Raw genomic sequence first — 14,482 nt, 5'->3', positions numbered from 1 at the left:
CGCAACAAATACGATATTTATTAATTTACAAGTAGAAGATATAACCATCTAATAATTACAAGATAAAAAGAACTTTTTATATTCCACGTTTTTAAATTTTCTGTTGAATCATATAAACATGACAATTCTATTAATAAATACTTTTTGTCGTACTTGATAGAAATACTGAATAAATATAGAATACTGAAATGTCATTTTGACATTTCATATTGATTTTCATAGTAACGTATGTATATATTAATAATTTAGTTGCTAGAACCCCCTTAGCAATCAATAATAGTGTTTTACTTTTTACGAATTTTTTCCGAAATAACTTTCGATACAAAACAGAATTAACTGAAAATGAATTCAATTCTGCTTAAAAAGTATAAAAATAATGCATTGTTTATGCATGCATATAAAAGTTTCAAATGTCTATCTAATCGGGAAGTTAGTTAAAGATCGATTGCAAGATCTGTATTGGACAAACAAAAATACGAGCTAATAAAAACGTGGTAAAAATACGATGCTGGTGAGGAAACTCATGACAAGTGACATCTGACATTACATCAGACACTCACTTGTTTTATTAGAAATTTAACAACTTAAAAATGCTCCAGTAAAAATCTATTTCAATACGACTGTCAACATTTACTTGACGGTGACAAACCGTTTTAACTAAAATGATTGTTCATATTATTACAATGACTACCATCCGGCCTACTCATGTGCAATATTGCAACTGTTATGACCTTCTACCAACAGCAAGTACACTCCGAAACTTAGAAACAGTGGACGAGTTTGTATATCTGGGATCGACCATCAGTGGAAAGGGCGGATGTGAAGCGGAAATAAGAAGGCGCACACAGATTGTGAAAAATGCGATGACACGTCTTACCACTATAATATTATGGAATGATTGGGGAATTTAGATTACCACATAAATGATGCTTGTGCAAACATTAGTGTTCTCTATATTTTTATACGAAGTCAAGTCATGGAACCTGAAGGCAAGGGAGCAGAAGGCAATCGATGCCTTGTAGATGTGGTATTGGCGTCAAATACTGCATATTTCTTGGACGGAACACAGGATGAACCAGTCAATCATCCAGAGACTGCAGATAAAGGAACGGTTCTCGACAGTATGTCTAAAACGAATTCTGCAGTTTTTTTGGACATATTGTCCGGCGCGGACCAGATAACTTGGAGAGATAGGTGGTTTTGAGTGGCCAACAGGGAAGGCAAAGCAGAGGAAGAGCGTCTGCGCCCTGGAGCGACTAAGTAAAAGAGCTGACTGGGGGGACCATTTATTCTGCCCTGAGAGAAGCGGAAGATCGAGAGGGATGAAAAGTCTCGGTCGCTCAAAGGATGACGAAATTAAAAAGTCAAGATCCTTAGCTATGAGAAATGAGGAATTTCCCGACGGGAATTCTCAAGAGATTTTTGAGATTTTGAATCCCGAATCTCGAGAATTTAAATTCTTAACATTTCGGCAAATCCCGGATCTCGAGAATCTTTTCTCGGGATTCGGGAATTCTTTATTATCAAATATTAATTGAAAAAAGCGATTTTCTGTATGAAATAATTGGACAGAAAACACAAAATGTTCAAAGACTGGTCGGGGCATTTAACACAATTAAGCCAACGTCGACTCAAAACGAGCGCAATTTTTGCAACACCAACATTACATAATTTAAATTTAACATAAAACATAACAAAAGCGTACGCGATTGTCAGACGTAGCAATTGACATAAGTAATGTTTTGATTTTTTTTTGTTTTCCTACTTCTATTTTGTTTGTCTTCTTACATAAATAAAAAAATCATATTTTTTTGGATTTTATCTATTTTTACACTGATTTTAGGAATTTTACAGGTTTTTTTTTTAAATTTCCCGATATCTCGAGAATTCTCGAGAATTCAAAATTTCATCATTTCGGGAAATCCCGAATCTCGAGATTGAGATTTTCTCGGGAAATACCCAACTCTAGCCATAAGTGTACGACCAAGAAGAATATGAAGGATAGCTAATATTCTCATATTAAAAAAATGCATTTTTTTTTTAATGATTTCATCTAAGATTATTTCGCGTGTGTATAAAGTATATTATGTTTACGTTTTACACAAAATACAAAATCTCCCTAAAAGAAATGTGACTAGTATTATCTAACGCAATTATGTATTTTTATATTTTCAGACAAGAGCTGTTAAGATGGCAAGGTTGGGGATATAAAGACAGTGGTTTTTTTTTACAAAACGATGTGGTTGAGTTCAAAGGAAACAGGTTATAATAAAAATAATACTATACTTAACATTGTATGGTATATTACCGTATGTATGGCAACAATATCGAAGCTATATTCAATATAGATTATAAAGATTTCTAGCCAACAAAAAAATTATTTCCGAATCGTGAATATTCTTTTAAATTTAATAATAACTTTACACAATGAATGAAATTATTCAAAACCCAAACGACATCTTTGAAAGATATTGTGAAACTAAATTTAAATAATATAATACCTACGTTATAATAATAATATGAGCGTACTCAATGAACGCTCGTTATAATATTATAAATTTATCCTTCTGGATATTTTTTTAATAGGTAAATGTTGGTAAAAGTCTCATAAAAATAAAATATGTTCATACAAACCTCCTCTCTATGGAGGCCCACATGATCCTATTAGGATCGGACATGGTTGAAGGTTACCTGTTTAAACTTTAGAATTCTGTCACTAGACAGTCTTGTAGCACTACATTTCAATAACCTAATATTATAAATAACATATTTTATGCTAAAAATCATTGTTAAACAAATTGAAGTTTTGGTTATAGTTAAAACAATTAATCCAATCACTGAAGGCCTCGATCTCTTGTCTATGATCCAATAATAATTCATGTACGGGCTAGACATACGACTTGTGAACCATTTGACATTGATCTTTGTAAATCTTGATACCTATTGATATTTCCAATGCATTCGTCAAAAGCAAAGATTTGATTCAATCTCTCTCGAATAGTTTCCTTATTGACATATTCAAGCATTTAGGCAATTTACCAACTCAATGTTAATTTTATTTGACATTTTCTTATTTTTTTATTTTCGTTTTTATCACATACTATACGTATGTATAATGACGTTCTAAGGTGCATGCGCCGTTTATAAATAAATAATTAGGTTCTAATGGATTCAAGTTTTGTACTATTCCATTTGAGTCGTTTTTTACGACCCGGTTTTCGCCTTTCGGCATTTTCAGGCACTATGTGTACTCACCAACAGGTAAATACACAATGATAATAAATATAATCAATTCTAACTTATATAATAAATTATTACTACAATAAAGTTGGTAAAAACTTTATCACCTACCTATTAAGTCAAGGATCACAATCAAAATATAACAAATAAATTATATATAGTATTTGTAAAAAACCCTATCACTAATAAAACATTCAATAGGCGTATACATCGTCAAAACCTAATAATAGATCATTTAATAATAACCAACAATTACATATATTTATGAGGTGTAAAATTATCAATACTGGGAAACAATGGCAACCTATTGGGAATTTAATGTAGTGAACTAATGAGATATATATAAAGTAAAGATAAAGATAAGATAAATATATATATATATATATATAGAATGAAATATATTTTTATTCTGATCCTTGATGCTTGACACCCACGTTGGCCGCGCGGCTTAAGCATCGGCCTATAGCGTCGTGGGGCCCAGGTTCAAATCCTGGGTCTGACAAGTACACATATTGTTTTTCAATTTGTGTATGCGTCAGAGTATGGACCTAATAGGTTAAGCAGGTGGCTGATGTCTATTTCTCGTAAACACAAAATCTGTTAATACAAACATCCACTCTGTGGAGACCCATAATATGATTCTATTAGGATCGGAGATAGTCGAAGTAAGTAAGTACTTGACTTAATAGATGGGTGATAAAGTTTTTACCTACTTTATTGTATACATTTATTCTATAAGTTAGAATTAATTATATTTGTTTTCATTGTGTATTTACCTATTTGTGAGTGCACATAGTGCATGACAATGCCGAAAGGCGAAACCCGGGTCGCAAAAAATGACTCAAACGGAATAGTACAAAACTTAAATCCATTACAATTTAAATTCAATTTTCATCAAGCACCTTCGGTCGATAGTATAAAATAAATAGTTGATTAAAATATATTTGCAGGTACCCAATCGCAGGTAAGAAGTTTCCACATTTGATGACATTTTTGTCCGAACACTTAGGAGTAATCCGACAAGGCAACTTTGATTTCCAAGTAGTCGATTATCCAGATGAAAAAGATTTTCCGGTTTCAAAGATATTGCCAGAACATGTATTGGACATTAAAAATTTGGGTATTAAGTTGTCCACTGAAGGAATTGACAGGCTGGTCCGATCGCAGGGACAAGGTACTGACTGTATATTAAGATTGAGAAACAAGCCAATTATTGAGCGAATTCCGGATATTGTACTTTGGCCAACTTGTCACGAAGAAGTTGTTAAAATTGTCGAATATGCAGATAAAAAAAATATTGCTATTATCCCATATGGTGGTGGTACGTCAGTGGCAAGTAATTTACAATGTCCACTATCAGAAAAAAGACCAATAATATCTTTGGACATGAGCAGTATGAATGAAATATTATCACTAGATGAAAAGAATCTGATTGTTTGCTGTGAGGCCGGAATTATTGGACAAGATTTAGAAAGGACACTTAGAGAAAAGGGATTTACCGTTGGACATGATCCAGATTCTTCAGAATTCTCCACACTTGGAGGATGGATCTCAACTCGTGCAAGTGGAATGAAAAAGAATAAATACGGAAATATTGAAGACTTGCTAGTAAGTGCAAGATTAGTTACACCTAAAGGAGTTTTAGAACGTAAATCTTGTGCACCAAGAGTTTCATCCGGGCCTGATTTCAATCATATAATTTTAGGGTCTGAAGGTATTTTGGGAGTCATTACCGAAGCAACGGTCAAAATTCGTCCCTTACCAGAGTTGGTACATTATGGATCGATCATGTTTCCAAACTTCGAAGTGGGGATTGATTTCTTGAGAGAAATCGCTTATCAAAAATTGCAACCTGCGAGTTTAAGACTTTTGGATCATTGGCAATTTGCTTTTGGCATGGCGCTGCGCGCAGAGACTACGATATTGCAATCCGTTGTTGAAGAGATTAAATTGTTTTTACTAAGGAATGTCAAAGGGTTTGATCTGGAAGAAACGTGTATGGCAACATTGGTCTATGAAGGAGGAAAGAAAGAAGTGTTTGAACATGAAAAGAAACTAAATCTACTTGCTGCAAAGTTTGGAGGCATTTCAGCTGGAGCAACAAATGGGAAGAATGGCTATATGATGACATTTGCCATCGCTTATGTCCGCGTATGTATATTTAAAAAGTTTTTACTTATTATTAACGGCCCACATGCCCAACATAGGTCAAAATTGAGCTTTTATAGTATTTTCAAAGCATTAGCCCGAACATTCCTTAAACTTTGTAGATAATCAATTTATATAATTTTGAAGCCTAATTATCCTTTAAATTTATTTTTAACATTTGATTACTGCATAAAGTATTTGTATTACATAAAATAGTATTATTTTAAACCTCTCGATCTAATGTTTCAGAATATAGTCATATTTCAGTACATCCATGTGCAGTGGTGTTAAGATTTTTTAGATTTATTAATTATTAAACGCATTTACAAAACCATTAATAAAATGAATGTTAACATTATATAGTGAAATATTTACGATAAAAAAAATATAATTTATAATCTTTATGATCCCAAATTTGACAAGAATTAGGCATTTTATTATTCAAAAAATGAACACGATTAACACATTTGAAGATAATTCTGACACTGATTATAAGTTATGACGTCTTCAACCATTCAAATGTGAATCATACGAATAATGGTTGTTTTATAATAATTATTTACCTAAGAATAAGGTAGTATTCTTTTTAAATACGCCATTTCTATTGGCATTTCCCTGTGGTTAAGCTACGCCATACGCCCGTAGCCATAAATTAACAAACGATAAATGAAGTAGGGATTAAGATCTTGTTAATACACGTATTTGAACATGTGCCGCTTAAAAAATGAATTTTTTTTTCGGTTAGGTTACACCACTGCACATGGATGTCCTGAAATATGACTATATTCTAAAACATTAGAATCATTAGATCGAGAGGTTTAAAAAAATACTATTTTACGAAATAAAAATACTTTATGCAGTTATCAAATGTTTAAAATAAATATAAAGGATAATAAAGCTACAAAATTATATAAATAGACTAGCTGACCCGGCAAACGTTGTTCTGCCATATAAATTATTTCTAGTGAATATTTTGGTTGTAAAATAAAAAATAACGAATTTATCGAGGAATGGAGCGCTGTAGACGATGACCGCTGATAAAAACAAAAAAACACCAACCATTCATTTTCTCAATTCGAAATGAGTAATGATGTTCATAATGAATGAATTACCTGTGACAGGATCTCGTTGTTTAATGTTTATGTAATATCCGTCTTGTCCCTTCCAGAAAATTAGCGGATATTGGAGAGCGTCGTATGAACGGTGTGCGTCAGCGATGAACTCCAGATTATTGTTTCTTCTTCGAATCACGATTTCTCGCGTCGATGTGCGGTCGCCAACCATGATTCCAGCAATGTCGTCAACAACAGGCGCATTGAATCGACGCACGTGCTCTCCAGCTGGTGTTTTATCAGGATTGAAAACAATAGCGTGATTGTCACTTTGCAATTCGTGCATGTGTGCTTTGAAGAATTTCAATAATTCATTGTGCTCATTCAATATGGCGTCCAGTTTGCCGATGATGCGCCTGGCATTAGGCAAATTGAGATTATTGTAGCCGCAACGTGCATCCACACGAATGTTGTCCTCACCGCCCAAGAAGTAGATTTGTAAAAAAGTATGTGGTTCGTTTGGCATTGGCAGCAATGAGACTACTTTGTGGTATACTTGGCCTTTGATTTTGATCGTAGAATGGAATTGTTGACCATTTGCCGCAGTATTGTGAACTATTTCTGTTGCTCTGAACGAACTCATTTGGAAGCATGAATTGAATGTGCGAATGGACTTCAGGAACAGGTTTGAATCTGGAACCGTGCCGATGAGCAAGCCGTTCAATGGTTCTGGTGTTGTCTCAATTTCTGGTAGTTGCACTTTTCCTGATGCGCAACACATCCCGGCTGACTCATGTTTGAATTTGAGCGCATGACAATAAGGACATTCTTTGTCCATAGCACCAATAAGCACTTTCGGATGAGCGGAATATTCAATATCTGGCTCGTACTCGAATGCGAGACGAAGGAACGAAGCGGATGCAAATGCTCGATGTACTTGTTGGCGTTGTCAGTCATTTGCTCTGCGTTTGTTAACTACGAACCGGCACGCTTGGCTCCGTTCCAATTGTCGTTGTTGATTTCGTTCAGCTCGTGCCTCTTGTGATTGAGATGCACGCAATTGCGACATGCTCACACGCACGTTTTTGTTATCTTGTTGGGTTTGTCCGTTTGTTCTTTCTGCTCTACTATTTCGCATGTTTGTTGCTTTATTCGTTCGACGGCCCAAATGGCCCCCCTTGCGTCTTGCTGGCATTATGCACTGTAATACACGCACACAAAAATAGATAAATTAAAATAAATCGTACAAATTTTGCACGCACTGCGTTGTGATGTGCCGAATGAAATATCAAAATGACGCGATGCTTCTCTTGAATTCTTCTCGGACGTAGCGCCTTCTGTCATTCAACAACATAAATAATTTCGTTCTGTTTGAAATACGAACGACGGTTAAATTTGTTCGTACAAAAATAATAAAATCGCGATTAAAAAATGGGAGGGTGGGGGTAGGAGGGTGAATATTTGGGGTTATAGGTATTTTTTGATGATTTTTGAATAAAAAAAATACAAAAAAAAATTGTCAAAAAAATAAAAGAAATTTTTTTCTGGATAGAGATACTCTAATCACCTAGCGGTATGAAATATACTTGTTGACCTATTCTCATATTTAACAAATATACATAAAAAAATTCATAAAAATCGGTCGAGCCATTTCGGAGGAGTGCGACCACAAACATCGTGACACGAGATTTTTATATATACAGAGATTATCTACAACGTTTAAGAAATGTCCAGGGTTATGCTCTGAAAATACCATAAAAGCTTCATTTCAAATCTCGGTAGAATGATATGTTGTGCGGAGCGATATAGAGACTGAGATTCTAATAGGCCGGGAATTTAATATATTCGAATGGTACTCACAATCAAAATAATATTTAGGAAATAATTAATATAATTTAGTCAGCTACTCTATATAGAGTTTACGTCATCGGATATAGCTGACTATGTAGATAAATGAATATCGTTGAAATATTAATTGCAGTAAGCTAGTTACTGAGTTTGGCATAATTGGACACCACAAGAAATGGATGTTAAATAATTTGTAATTGCAGAAATGTATTTAATATCGCCGATCAATATGCCGATACGGATTGAGTTGTTTATCCCCATAAAATGTTCGTGAACGTGCATTTGTGTTGCCACAAAAGTTTACAAAAATTTCCATTTTCCATATTACTTTCCTCGGGAAATAATGTTGATCTGTATTTATACCGATCGCAGTCGTTTTTTTTTCTGGTACATATCACAAAATACGTTACCGTTTACAAAGTGTGAATATGCAAGCCCAATAATTGAATAGTATATAAATTAGCAGGGACGTCCCGTGAGGATATGCAGGTCATGTGATGCTTAGAACAGAGCTAAGAGAGAATTCGAATATTATTTTGAGAGCAGTAGCAGTGTTCCGTGAAGCAGACGATGCAGTTGATTCGTTGAAAAGTGACGACATCTTAGTTTAAAAATAATGGAATCATTCAAAATCCTGGTAGCCTACCTATTATTCATTTTACCACGTTTTTCTTAGCTCCTAATCTTGTTTTTCCGGTGGTTGTTTATCCAGTTCAAATCTTGCAATCGATTTTTAACTAACTTCCCGACTAGCTAGACATTTGAAACTTTTAGAATATATCAGAACACGATTCCAATGCATTTTTTATTACATTTAGCCAACTTTAAGTAGAATTGAATTCATTTTCAGTTAACTCTGTTTTGTATGAAGAGTTATTTCGGAAGAAATCCGTAATCCAATCCACTATTATTGGTTGCTAAGTGGGTGGTCCTAGCAACTAAATTATTAATATATACGTGCGTTACTATGGAAATCAAAATGACATTTCAGTATTCTATATATTTGTTTGTTTGTTGCAAAATAGCAAAAAAATGATTTGTTGACAATTGCCTTATTTGTCCTAAATTATTAATACATAGAATTGCCAAGTTTATATTATTCAACAGAAAATTTAAAAACGTGGTAGGTATATAAAAAGTTATTTTTATCTTGTAATTATTTTATATCGTAATACCCAATGACATCGCATACCCATAACAATATACAGGAAATTGTTTACATGGGGGGGCATCCAAACCTGTCAGGGCGTCAAACATACACCTACCTAAAATACCGTTGTTTGAGACATTTTTTTTTGTGGAAATGCTCTAATCCTCAGTAGATGATGACCTATAAATTAGGTCGGTAGGTACCCAATAAATTTGCATTTAATTTGAGATTAAAAATGTAGAAAGTGGCATTCTGTCTGTTTAAGGGCGGCACTTTGCCTTGGGACGTCACTGTTGATTAGTGCATGGATTCGAAATCTGCAGCTCGCAAACAAAATATGAATATGTCGTACGCGCGAAACTTGTCGAAATACCACAGATAAACCAATGATTCTCTGAGGGTAGGAGAATTCATAAAAGGTGAAACAATCTAGCCAGCGCACACTCAGCTATTTTTGGGAGGGGATAAATGAATTTTTTCACGGACTAATCGTGTGGAAACAACGAAATTATTTCGAATGGCCTACGTCACGCGTATGCTTGATTAAATGCACTTTTGCACGTTGTCACTGCACATAAACACAATTATTTTCTATTAATTATACAAACACGGTTTAATTGAATCAGTAGGTATCCTTTCTGACAAATCTTAATACAGAACTACATGCATACTTACAGCAGAATACCTACCAATTTCATATTTGGAAAATAGTTTTCATGATTTTTTTTAGTTTTCATGCATTAAAATACAAAAATCGTAGCTCAATTTGGGAAGCGCTTCAGAGAGTATTATAACAGCAAACAGTTAAAATTTTGTCGTAATTAGTATGGCAGCCTTAGCATAGTGGCCTATGCGCTGCGGGCACGATACCTGGAGAGATGCAGGTTCGATTCCTGCGGGTTGTCTTACTTTTTTCAAAAAATTAAGAAAAAAAAGATATTTTCTATTGGTTATAATACATTTTTCAGAAGTGTTTTCAAAAATTTTGTATGTTCGATACCTACTTAGAATATTACATTCTTAAATCTTGCGAATTATTCGTTGAATAAAAAAAATAGTTTGTCATATTTTAGTTGTTTTAGTGTGGGGCGCTGGTTGTCGACAACTGTATTAACGCATAGATAGGTCGAATTTATAATACGTACCTATATAAGTTCGAGATGATTTTTTTTTTATTTGAGGTATCATTTCAGGACATCGCCTTGGATCTTGATATCGTAGCAGATTCATTCGAGACCTCAATATCCTGGGACAAGATCCAAGAAATGGTTGTCACGGTACGACAGGCAACTCATCGTCAATGCCGAAGAATGGGAGCAACCAAGTCGATGGTCATGATGCGTGTTGCACAGACATATGATGCAGGATGCTGTCTATATGTTTATTATGCATTCCAATTGCCTGTTGGAGCATGTTACTTAACCATTTGCACGGAAATGAATTCTTTTCTGAGGAAAATCGTTTTAAAAGTTGGAGGTGAGAATTATTATTGTATTTTTTTTTACATATGTAATTGACTGAAACTATTTTTTTTAGATAAGCGATAGCTTTCACGCATTTTTCCCAGTTGCTCTTAATCCTACCCTTGATGATGGCTTCTCTTTACTGTCTCTACAGTTCTCAGTTCTTAGAGCCGTATGTATGAGATTCCCAAATTCTTTATAAGCTAATCAATCGATATTCCACTATAATATAGTATAGCGTTAAAGCACTGTTTGTGACGTAAGCAATCTGACGTCACACCTCATTCAAAATGGCTGCTTTATATGTAATTTTAATAATGCATTCATTACAACAAACGTTTGCTTGAGGCCCTCGTTCATTTTGTAGACTCTAAACTATTTGCGAACTTTAAAAACAGTTCCTCCTCTAGCTGTTTACAAAATACGTATAATTTTGATCCATAGTCTTCCGATAGTATGCCGTTTTGACATCTCATAAAATAAGTGAAGTTAGTCATAATATAACTGTGTGTATTGCCACCAAATGCCATATGGAAATGTTTACTGGGAATACTCTATCCTTATCCTCTATCGTACAGTAGAATTATAAAATAAATGTGATAAAATAACTGATAAATTATTTAAAGTTCATAATAATTATTCATTTATAATTATTAAATTTATATGGTACCGTTCGCACACTGTCAGACTCATTTACAATTTCAAAATTTTAAATTAATGATCGGGGAATGAAATTTCTCATTAAAAGTTTCTCATTATATGGACGCCATGACACATTATGACGTCACATCGTGACTTCGCTAAACAACGGATTACATTTTGCACTCATGCATGCAAATGAGCAGTATTTAGCTTATAAAGTATTTGGGAATATCATGCATGCGACCCTTTTAGTGTTTTGTTGCGACTTAGGTACCTACTCTTGCTATTCCTGATTATCTCATCGCTCAAGCGGAGTCTCGGTAGACAATATGTAGGTACTTTAACATCTCTTGAGTACCACTAGATGATGAGATAAGTCCAGCGATCATCTATTAATTCTTCGAGTATTCTTATTTTTTCATACAATTGAACATTATTTAAATATTCCCATTTAGACAAGCATAATTTTCCATTTTTATTTTAAATTATAATAATTATAGCCTAGATTTATGTTAATCAAGTAAAGCTTAAATTTCATTTTACCAACAATGACCAAATCAGAGTTATCTAGTTGTAGTATTAATTATTGAGGTGACGATATATAACAGTGATGGCAAACCTATGGCATGTGTGCCACTAGTGGCACGTGAGATGATTTTGCATGACACGCGAATGTTTTATTTTGAATACATGAAATACTTTAAATTAATTAAATAATATTTTAAGAATCACAATAATACACAAATATTATAATATACTCCTATAATAATATTATGTATATAATATTAAAACATAATGACAACATAGCAATGCGTATTTTTTCGGTTTTATTAATAAAAATATTCAATCAATAAACCTAATGAAATGTATTGTCCGTCATTCAAATATAACAGCTACTTGCCTCAGTTCCCTCAGTGCCTACCTAATATATTATTATGAAAGAAGCATTGTTAAAATGATCACACGATCAATGTATATCAAATTTTGAAAACAACGAAAAAAATAATCAAAAAATAAAAGATATGTCTTCTGTCGGCTAGAAACATTGTGAAAGATAGAATCTCATGAACTCAATTGTAATTCTTAAACTTTTAATAGAATTCTAAAAAAATGTGTTTTCATTTTGTTCCCCATGAAAAACTGCTCGGCACGTCAGACAGTCGAAAAATAATATTTGAGAAATTTTGGTACGCGTACGTAAAAAGTTTCGCCAACCCTGATATATATCTATTATATAAAATAATATACATATTATGTATGTAAATATTTGTGAAAAATTATCGAACACTTCGTTGGGTTCGTAAAATTTTTCATTTCGAGCGATGGTTTTTAACTCTAACGAATTGTCTACCTCCCTCCAACAGGCAGCCTTCGCCACTATATGCAGTATTATGTAAAAAGCACTTACATAGATGTACAATATCTAGTGTATAATATATTTAATTTAAGGTTATAATGATTATAAAATGCTTTTATGATTTCAGGTGCTATTTCTCATCATCACGGCGTGGGAAAACATCGTCGTCAATTCTACGAGGAGTTCGTCTCTTCTCCTGGTGCTCAGCTGATGAAATCATCCAAGACGATATTAGATCCAAATAATATCTTCTCGGTCTCGAACCTATTTGAAAATACTATGGAAGTAGCCAACAAAACACTTTGTAAACTGTGAAAGCATTTATCGAAGTATATGAGTTTTACATACATAACTTGAAAACACCTCAGAACACTTGAACCCGTATAACCACTGGTATCGCGCCAACTGTCGCATTAACCAATTATGCTACGAGCGTCCTGTCTAATTGCGATAATTTAAACTAGTAGGTCATACATGATATGCCTATCAAATTCCATCATTATTGACTATCTGTTTTTGTGTATTAAATCAATGAATATTAATTACTTTAATTAATTGGTTAATGCAACAGTTAGCGCGATATCAGTGGTTTTACGGGTTCAAATCTAGTCGAGCTTCGTATTTTTTTCAAATATGATTTTTTCTAGTGGGTATATCTGAGGTGTTTTCAAGTAACATAATTATGTTCAATATATGGAATGTTACATTCTTAAAATCTTGTGAATTATTCGTTGAATAAACGAAATGGTTTATTAAAAATATGAGTTTTATGTCAGGGTCATCATTGGACGTTGATCTACTGCCATATGAAGGCTTCTACTACGTACCTAGTACTTTTTACCCTTCCCAGTCCTTAATATATCGGTTGTTTCATATTATCGGTGAAAATATTAATTAATATGTAGAAAATATAACGTGGAACGACCGCAAAAGAAACTAATCAACAAGTTAGCATAGCAGAAAGGCTTCACGATAATAGATATTGTCAAACAGATATCTAGAATTTTTCGTTTAGATAAAAAAAAATACAATATTATAAAATGTTTTAATTAATTATCAGTACGTAATAATTCATGATTTTAACGTACTTAACCTGTTTTATGTATAAATATTAAATGTCATTGTCAACCAGTGTTACCAACCGTTTAACAAATTATAATATTATAATTTTGATTCCACAAGAAATATAAAAAAAGTTACCTATACAGTGAAATCCCGATTCTACGGTTTTCAAGGGACCCTAAAAATGATAAATGCGGGATATATAATTTTAAAAAAAACTCGTTTTTCTCTTGGATTTTTTTCGACGTTTTGAATTATTTTCAGTTTCTCAGCTAGAATTCTAGTTTTCTTCATGTGGGACATTTTATTTGCGACGTCAATAATTATTCGCATCTCATATCACGAGCGAGGCAAGCCTGAGCGCCGACTGACCTGTGCAAACAAAGCGACGCGACTGAAAGGTCTGTAAGTATCATAAACAATTCTAAGAAAATGAAATGAAAATTATTTATCAAAAACGGTCAATCGGGGTAATATTGGTGATGGGACCATAATATTTAGATAACAGATTGAGGAAAAC

General features: G+C 33.4%; 1 protein-coding gene across 1 annotated transcript; it reads left to right on the top strand.

Moving 5' to 3' along the window:
• The first annotated feature begins 976 nt into the window (after positions 1-976).
• On the top strand, positions 977-13,111 carry LOC147070312 (alkyldihydroxyacetonephosphate synthase, peroxisomal-like). The gene is made up of 4 exons (XM_085949946.1): positions 977-1,121; positions 4,250-5,391; positions 10,632-10,715; positions 13,028-13,111. The coding sequence occupies exons 1-4, from the start codon at positions 977-979 to the stop codon at positions 13,109-13,111; spliced, it is 1,455 nt and encodes a 484-aa protein (XP_085806072.1).
• Positions 13,112-14,482: the final 1,371 nt, after the last annotated feature.

This window comes from Rhyacophila brunnea, unplaced genomic scaffold (genome assembly GCF_057557595.1).
Source record: "Rhyacophila brunnea isolate RB1 unplaced genomic scaffold, BYU_Rbru_1.0 scaffold_22, whole genome shotgun sequence".
In the NCBI taxonomy this organism is placed as follows: Eukaryota; Metazoa; Arthropoda; class Insecta; order Trichoptera; family Rhyacophilidae; genus Rhyacophila; species Rhyacophila brunnea.
The sequence above is the reverse complement of the archived record's forward strand: the minus strand, read 5'-3'. Positions and strand labels throughout refer to the sequence as shown.

Coding starts and splice junctions, on each gene's coding strand:
- LOC147070312 (XM_085949946.1), top strand. CDS start 977: ATGGAACCTGAAGGCAAGGGAGCAGAAGGCAATCGATGCCTTGTAGAT. Junction 5,392..10,631: donor TTGCCATCGCTTATGTCCGC/GTATGTATATTT, acceptor GTATCATTTCAG/GACATCGCCTTGGATCTTGA. Junction 10,716..13,027: donor TCCAAGAAATGGTTGTCACG/GTACGACAGGCA, acceptor TTATGATTTCAG/GTGCTATTTCTCATCATCAC.